Source organism: Vipera berus, assembly GCF_964194415.1.
Source record: "Vipera berus genome assembly, chromosome: 11".
Lineage (NCBI taxonomy): Eukaryota > Metazoa > Chordata > Lepidosauria > Squamata > Viperidae > Vipera > Vipera berus.
The window spans coordinates 16,816,468-16,825,439 of NC_138214.1; the positions used below are offsets into that span (position 1 = coordinate 16,816,468).

The 8,972-nt window shown below is 53.4% G+C and overlaps 1 protein-coding gene across 1 annotated transcript; it reads left to right on the forward strand.

The window, feature by feature from the left end:
* Window positions 1-4,344: 4,344 nt before the first annotated feature.
* On the forward strand, window positions 4,345-5,472 carry LOC308673305 (G-protein coupled receptor 12-like; the record flags this gene model as incomplete). The annotated part of the gene is made up of 1 exon (XM_081336882.1): window positions 4,345-5,472. The coding sequence occupies one exon, from the start codon at window positions 4,345-4,347 to the stop codon at window positions 5,470-5,472; it is 1,128 nt and encodes a 375-aa protein (XP_081193008.1).
* Between the last annotated feature and the right edge of the window lie 3,500 nt (window positions 5,473-8,972).

Below are 8,972 nucleotides of genomic sequence, written 5' to 3' on the forward strand. Positions count from 1 at the left end.
AATGCTGCAACGGTCATAAGTGTGAAAAATGGTCACAAGTCACTTTTTTTCCAGTGCTGTTGTAACTTTGAAGCACTGTAAGTTGAGGACTACCTGTGAAGCCTTTGCCCTCCTTTGTTGTTAGTTGCGAAGTCGTGTCCGACCCATCGCGACCCCATGGACAATGTTCCTCTGGACGTTCCTTTGCCCTCCTAAGACCCTCTATTCCCACTATAGATTTAGGAATATAAGCTTGTTTGACGCCAACGTGCCTAAACTGAAAGGGCCTGAGGCTGGCGGAGGCCAAGAGCCCGCCCGGTCGTTCTTCTGGAAATTCCTCCATTGGGTGCACCCAAGAAGCTCCTAATCCCGCTGTGAAAGGTTACCATTTTCTTCCATGTTTGCTTCCAGGCAACTGATATTTAAAGGATGCTGTCTGGGATTCTAGAAAATGAAGACAGCCATCCAAGTGTTGGGGTTCGGTTGCTTTTCATGACTTTGTTTTATTGATAAGGTCTCAAGGCTAATCAATCAATAAGCTACCATTATTACTGCTTCACGGCTTGATGGGGAGAGGTCTGCCTGTGAGTAACAGCTGCTCTGAACTCCTGTAAGCTCCTGTTGTGGTGTCATCACTGAAGGTGTCCAATCATGTCGTCTTCTGTTGGCATCTTTTTGTTGTTGTTGTTGTTTTTACTACTTGTGACTTTTCCAGCAGTGGTCTTCCCTTGTGACTCTTGCCTTCAAACTATCTATCTAAGGTATTAAACTTTAGTTTCATTACTCACACTGCCAGTGTACAGATCATTCTCGACTTACAACAGTTCATTTCGTGACCGTTCAAAGTTACAACAGCACTGAAAAAAGTGACCCATTTTTCCCGCTTATGACCGCTGCAGTGTCCCTGTGGCCACGTGATTTACATTCAGATGCTTGACAAAGGACTCACATTTATGACGTTTGCCGTCTCCCGGGATCATGTGATCCCCTTTTGCGGCCTTCTGACAAGCAAAGTCAATGGGGAAGCCAGATTCATTTAACAACCATGTTACTAATTTAATAACTGCAGTGATTCGCTTAACAAATGAGGGAAGAAAAGTCATAAAATGGGGGCAAAACTCACTTAACAACTTAGCAACATAAATTCTGGGCTCAGTTGTGGTCAAAAGTTGAGGACTCTTTGTACAGACTGATTTCAGTTCATCAGCTATTGTCCACGATTGTTGCTGTCCAAGGTACCTTCAACCGTTGGAAGGCTTGAATTTTTCTTCACTCAGCCTTTCATAGCCATGAAATTATAATTTGGGAAATCATAGTCTCTTGACAATGTATACCATTGTTGTTAGGATGTGATCTTTACACTTCAATATTTTGCCTGTATCGGTCAAGATTTGTTTAACTTGTACATATTTCAATGTTGTATTTTATATTTTAAATGTTATATCATATAGTATGCCTTATTTTAATGGTGATGCTGCTGACAAGAATAAACAAACATTCAGAAGCAGAATGAGGTGAACTGATTCCAATCCATTAATCATGTTCCAGATCAACAGTTCTCCCTTTCTGGTGACTGGATCTGCACAGAGCCTGCCAGGAAGAAATTTAGTGAGCCGTTTCCCTTGCAACTCCCTTCTCGGTGATCTCCAGCAGAGGACTGTGTATTTTTACAGCAGCCACAATCTGGGTCAGGATTTTCAAGTGCCAGTAGTGTCTCCCTTTCTTGGTCAGCCACTGGGTGTGTAATGTCTGGTTTCTTTGCATTAAAGTGTACAATATACATCACATATATATACACAATATCTTACCACATATAGATTGAGAGGTGGAATACTTCTCCATCCTCCCAAAAATATTTTCTTCGCCAATTCTTTCCCATGCCACAAGTTTATTCAAATTGAGGGCGAAGGTTCGTTCTCCAAGCTTGTAAGTTGGCTTCTGAATGTTTCGTTACCAGTCAGCAGAGTTTAGGGGATGTCAGCGTCACTGTTCTGCTTATAAAGGCTCAAATGATTAAGTTCAAATTATTTGTCTGGAGGAGAGGAAATGATTCCACGAAGAATATAGTTTTACTACATCTCTGCCTTTGGGGTCCCACAGACATGCTGCAAGAAGCGATCATTACCTTGCCTCAAAATTACTTTTTCTTGCCTGGGAATTTTATAGCTTGACGCACCTGCACTTCCCGTGGGGTTTCCTTGGAGTCAGCTGATGTGGGGAGGGAGCCAAACAAGAGGCAAAATCTCCTTTCGCCACTGAAGGCTGGCAGCAGCTTCCTCCTTTTGCAACAACCCCCGTCCTCTCGGATCCCGTCCCAAGAGAGCCGCCCAAGATTGGCCATAAGCTATGCCATTGCTTAAACAAACAAACAAGGCTTCTCTTGCGGATCATTCCAGGTTGGCCGGGTTTGGCAAAGTCTTCTCTCCGCCCTCCCCAGAAAGCTAGCCTGAAATAGCTGACCTTGGAGAGGGAGGGGGGGAGGGGCGCGTCCCAGCCAGTTTATGAATGAAATTCCAGAGGGCCGGGCGGGGCTTGGCGGGCGCGCTTCTTACGCCGGAGCATCTGGGTACACCTAAGAGGGGCGGGGAGGGGCGGGCGGGGGGGGGGAGCGCGCAAGACGCCCTGTTGTTATTCTGATCACGGGCGCCTCTGATTCACAGCCCGGGAGCCGGTCATGAATAGAAGCGGAGACTTTTGACGTCAGAGGGGAGATTTATCAGCAGAGCCGTAGGGCGAAGGATAGTCAGAGCTGCGGGCTGCCCGCCATCCGCCAGCCTCGCTGGCCAGCATGCTCGCCCGGGAAGGACGCGCAGGTTGCGCCCCGGACTGAACCAGCGGGGCGCGGAGAAGCAAGACGGACCCTAGATTGTCCGACGCCTCGCAACCCCAGGTAAAAAAAAGCGTTTCCCCCCCCCGCCCCTCCAGACCCAAAGGAGCCCTTCCAAGCGGCCGTCCCCGGGCTACTAGTTTGGCATCCCTGCGCAAAAGCGCAACCGGCTGGAGGGCCATTTCCCTTGCGCGCCGGCGGAGGACCGGCCCTTGCCCGGTCCGGTACTTTGGCTAGTGGGTCGAGGGGGAGAGTGCAGGGCAGAGGGGAAGGGTGGCGTTTTATCTGCCCCTCCAGCAGCAGCCCAGCCAAAGCCTCCTCACCACCCCACCCCACCCCACCCTCCAGCGGTTTTCTCCGCCCGTCTGCGGGGTCTTGCGCGAGCGTCCTGGTCCCGGGCCGTCCCACTCTCAGAAAAAGAAAAAACAGCGGGAGACTTCTGGGCTATTTCGGATGGCGTGGAAGGGGGGAGGGGGCGGTAAAGACCCTGAAATGGGGCGCGGGTCCTTATTGGCACGGACGGAGAAAGAGCAGCGCGTCTCCTTCCCAGCGGCGCGGAGGGCGGGTGGCTTGTCGGGGCAGGAAACCTGGTTTGACATGGGTTTGTTGCAGCAGCTGAGATTCAGGCGGGTTAAGAGACGGCAGCCACAGTTGGGGAGCAGACGCGGCGCTTTCCGTACCGTAGATAGGAAGGGAGGAGAGCCGATGCTTTACAGCGACCTCCAACCGCTATAACCGTAGCGAGGACAGACTTTGAGGCACGATGGGAGGGGGGGGGCTCTCTCCAGCCCCTGGGAAGCCCCAGCTTTAGATTCAAGAAACTGAATCCAAGATCCAAAGCTCCGAACTCGGGAGAAAGCGAGTCAGGCGATCTGGGCCATTGCGGGATGCCTGGTCTCCCCTTTGGCTGCAGCTGAAAACGGAGGTGCTGATGATGTCACCGCCTCTGCATCCTGCGGGGGAGGGGAAATACCTGCTCACCCACTCTCCACAAGTGTTGCACTGGGTAGCCCATCCTCCTCGGCGGCAGGCCTGTAGTGATCCAACACTTCTGGGGAGCGGGAGAGGGGGGTGATGGTGGTCGGTGGAGGGGGGGGAAGCCCAGGGAGAAGGGAACAGGGAAAGGAGGAGAAGTCGTCCCCAGTGCAAAATTTACCTTCTGCTGAAAGAAAAGGGAGCGGATCAAATTGTAAAAAAACGGGCTCGTTAAGGACCCCCCACCCACCCAACCCACCCACCCAGAATCTGGAAGGCAAAAGATTCAAAGGAAGAGAAGGGGCTGAAGGGGAGGGGAGGAGGGGGGGGTTAACAGAATAACAGAGTTGGAAGGGACCTTGGAGGTCTTCTAGTCTAACCCTCTCCCCCCTCCGCCCGCGCGCGCTCAAGCAAGAGGCGGCTTCGGCCACCCATTGCAGGCCATTCCGGAGGGGAACCGTCCCGGGGACGAGGTGCAGAGAGGCAGGAGATGGCCGGGCCGTTTAGGCACCTTCCTTCCCTTCTCCCTGGCTGACTCTCCCGCCCTTCTTCCTCCCGCAGCGATGTTCCCCATCCCGGCCGCCGCCGCCGCCGCCGCCATGGAGGAGCAGTTCCGCCAGCAGCAGCAGGAGCAGCAGCAGCAGCGGCTCCTGGTGCTCTTCAACGCCTCTTCGTGGCCTCTGGCCAGCCTCTGGCCGCCCACTCACCTCGCCGCCGTCGCCAGCCCCGCCGTCGACCTGTCGCCCGGCGCCACGGCCAGCGCGGCGGGGGAAGGGGCCGGGCCGGGCGGCGAGGCGGCCGCCGTCGCGGTGAGCCCCTGGGACATCGCGCTGTGCGCCGCCGGGACGGTGATGGCCGGCGAGAACGCGCTGGTGCTGGCCGTGCTCTTCTACGCGCCGGGCCTGCGGGCGCCGCCCTTCCTGCTGATCGGCAGCCTGGCGCTGGCGGACCTGCTGGCCGGGCTGGGGCTGGTGGTCAACTTCGGCGTGCAGTACCTGCTGCCGCCGCCCAGCGAGGCGGCCAGGCTGAGCGCGGCCGGGCTGCTGCTGGCCGCCTTCTCGGCCTCGGTCTGCAGCCTGCTGGCCATCACCGTGGACCGCTACCTGTCGCTCTCCAACGCGCTCACCTACCACTCGGAGCGCACGCGGACCTTCACCGCCGCCGCGCTGCTGCTGCTCTGGCTGGCCTGCCTGGCCGTCGGGCTCCTCCCGCTGCTGGGCTGGAACTGCCTGCGCCGGCCCGGGACCTGCAGCGTCCTGCGGCCGGTCACCCGGGACAACGCCGCCGTGCTGGCCGTGGCTTTCCTGCTCCTCCTCGCCCTGATGCTGCAGCTCTACGGGCAGATCTGCCGCATCGCCTGCCGGCACGCCCAGCAGATCGCCGTCCAGCAGCAGTTCATCGCCAGCGCGCAGGCCACCTCCACGCGCAAGGGACTCTCCACGCTCTCGCTCATCCTGGGCACCTTCGCCCTCTGCTGGGTGCCCTTTGCCGTCTACTCCCTGGTGGCCGACGCCTCCTACCCGGCGGTCTACACCTACGCCTTGGCCCTGCCGGCCGCCTGCCACTCGCTCCTCAACCCGATCGTTTATGCTTTCCGCAACCCCGAGATCCAGAAGTCTCTGTGGCTGGCTTGCTGCGGCTGCATCCCGGCCGGCTTCTCCTCCCGACCCAGGACATCCAGCGACGTGTAGAGGCGGGCTGGGCCAGAGGCGGCTGGAAATCAACGCCACCACCACCAGCCCCGTCGCCACACCCGTTGACTCCTGGATTCTCGGCTTCCCGATTCTCCCGCAGGAGGAAAGAAAGGAAACCCGGCGCAGAACCACAGCCACAGCCAACTTTCCGAGGAACGAAACTCGAGGTCGAGGGAAAGGCAATTCCCGAGGGTTACTTTCTTATATCTGAGTTTGCTCGGACAGACGCAAGAGGCGTCCGACTTTGGAGGGGGCGGCAATTTGGCCAAAGCGCCGTCCCCGACGGATTCGGTGGAGAGTAATTGCAAAATGTGGGGTCTTTGACCTTAAGACCTTTTCTTGATTCGTTCTACAGTCCCTTCGCCTTTGGTGTAAAACCTGGATCTCAGGAGGGGGTGGGGAGGAGGGTCCCAAATGGATCCCGAATTGGTTTTTTAAATGATATTTTATTGGCGGGACCGGGTCATTAACAGGTCCTGTGAGACCAGCCTTCAAGATAGGAAGTTGAGGGGAGGAAGGCAATAGAGGAGGTGGGAGAAGGATGGGTGGTGGGGTTTTGCCCCTCTTTCAAATAAGCACAGTTTTAGGGGCTGGTGTGTGTGTGTGTGTGTGGTTTGTGGGCGAAAATGAGGTCCAAGCAGTCGAGCATCTGCGTTTTGACGACTTGAGCTGGAATTTAAATGCACACGCCATAGCACGGAATATCGCCGTGGGAAAAGCGTAAGGTAGGCCGTTTATCAGGGACGTCCCATTTATTTATATTTATATTTTTTTTTATTCCAATCAGATTTTTCTCTGCTATGCAATATCCAAACCACAGTTGAAAACACACGCACGCACGCACGCACACACGAACACACACACATACGCACGCAGCCCACACGCAAGACACGCGAGGACCCCCTACCCAGTCCTGATGGGTTGACTCGAGCCAGCCAAAATGGCTTCTCGCCACCCCAGTTCAGCACCTCCAGCGTCGGACAGCTCCCCGGAAGCAGCCGGCCTTCCAAGGCGCCCCTGAGACGCCCCCCAGCCGAGGAGTTTTTCGGAGGGGGAGAAACGTGTCTTGCGCATGTCAGGTAGAACGCGTGACAGACAAGAGAGGAAACCTTCCCATCCTTCAGCGTTGCCTGTTTATTCTCCACCCCCTCAAGCAGGTTGTGTAATTCGTGGGTTGGGGGGGGAGGTCTGTTGAAGGACTCCTCCCCCCATTTCCAGCAGTGCAACCCACTGAGCGATCTACAGGCCTAAAAGCACTTTAAATTCGTAAAGTCTCACTGTGTGTGACTAAGGCAACCCCCTTTGTCTTTGAAGGTGACTCTTGAAATAAGGAGAGGGGGGGGCGAAGTAGGCTGACATACAATGAGCTTACAATGACGGAGAACACGGAAACCACAGGTAGTAGATACGATTTTTGAACTCTTCCCCTTTTGCTGTTCTGATTCAAGGGAAATCAATTCCTCTTTTAAACGGTCCGTTTTATTAAGTCCCAGCTTTATTGAGCGGACGCCCTGCAGGGACCTTCAACTTAGCCAGCATGTTCTGTCGGTATAAATGTATGTGCGTAACACATCCCAAGAGCTTGTTTTGCTCAAGTCTATTTTCTCTGGGATGTGAAACTAGCAAATTGCCCTTTGCCTTTGGTTTTATTTTGACTAAGGAAAGGGATGCACTGCGGCCACTGGACTGCTGAGTAAAAGAAGGGAGAGAGGTTAATGGCCCAAGGAAAAAGCTGAGCTTTCAGACTTTTGAAACCTAAGCAAAAGGAATTTAAAGTGAACTGAGCATGCTCAGTCGCGGTGGAGTGCTGTATATGGGTTGCGGAAGGGAGGGGTGGGGGCCCTGCGGAAAAAGAACATCTGGCTGGGATGTCCCACCAAAGCATTCTTGCTGAACGGGACGGTCTTCTCTTCGCTGCCACTAGACTGTCTTTGATTTGTTGAATTGACCTGTTGGATTTATATCACAACTTTTGCGGCCTTGTAGGGGGCAGCCAGGGAGGCTGAGCGGAGGAGGTAGGACGCCTGCAACATGATGCACAATAGCCCATGTGCAACGACACAGACACAGCTGCTCTTTCTCCCCTCCTCCCTCTTAGGAAAGACTGCCCCTACTTCAAAGTCAAGCACTTTTCCTTGACCTCTTGCTCTCCGAAAGCCTTGGACCACAATTCCCATCAGGTCTAGCCAGCACTGAGGTTAGAGGAGTTGTAGCCCAACACCTGTAGAAGGCACCCAGTTGGAAAAGTTAAGGGTTATTTCCCCCCCCCCCCAAAAGTAAAGAAACAGCAAACTGAAGTTGAATTCTATCATAGAGGCAGACCTTTAATGCTTTATCTTGTGTGTTTGTGTGTATTTTTGAAAGGAGGTCTATTTTGCATATGTCAGTGATCCACCCATACAGTGGGGTTCAAAACCCGATCAGCTTCCCTTCCCTCTTTCTCTTTCTTGTCACTCTCCTCTCCCCAGTTTGTCCGGCATCTCTTGAGGATTTTGAGAGGTGACTATCCCAGACATCTGGAGAGAAAGAGAAAGCTGCGACATCATTTGCATACAAGCATACCACCTTACGGGAAGTTGGAGAGGAGAGGGACGCTACCTTAACGAATCCCTCAAGAGGTCCAGACTTCTGAAAAGATTGGGTGGAAGAATGTTACTCCCCATTGTATCCTGGAGAGGCCAAGCTGCAGGCATGTTAATGCACCCTCCCCACCCACACCCACCCACCCTACCCGCTTCAGTTCTCCTTGTTGAAGGGAGAGGTGCACTTGGATTCGCCAAAGGGATCCGAACTGCACCACTTGCTAGCTACCATTCCATGCGGGTTCACCCAAGCCCTTGCAATGCACTTTATGGACTATTGGGGTGGGGTGGGGGGAGAGTGAGAGGAAAGACACGAGAAATCAATGCTCTTCATTGCACTGCAACTCTATGGTGTATATTATTATACCTTCGTCTGTTGAGAGTAAATTATTTTTATTACTGCACATACAATGTTTGTGATTTGTCCAGGAATATTTAAAAGTTATTTTGACAAATAAAATTGAAAAAGAGAGATTAAATTCTGGGGCATTGTCCCCAAAATGTGCCAAAAGGATGTTTGGTTGTTGTCTCTTTTAGATATGCACTCTCACTGATGGCAAAAGTCCTGGTGTGATGACCCAGGGCACAGCACCAAGGCAATGCAGTCAGCTGGCAAACCAAACTGCCCTTTAATTGCTCTAAATTTTCCCCAAGTGCTCCCACATTTCTGGCAAGCCTCCAAACAAAGAAAGACACACACACATTCAGCCGCCTCTGGCTGCAAGCAGTTCCACACACAGTCTGATTAGAAGAGTAATTTACTCAAGGCCATGGAGATAACAAGAAATGACACTTACATCCAAAATCTAACGAGTCTGGGGAAATACAAGCTTGCCTGAGCAGTTTCAGAAGAGAAGCCAAAATACAATCCGAGGTCTTTGAACATCCAAGCAATGTTGTCAGTCAGTCCAATGG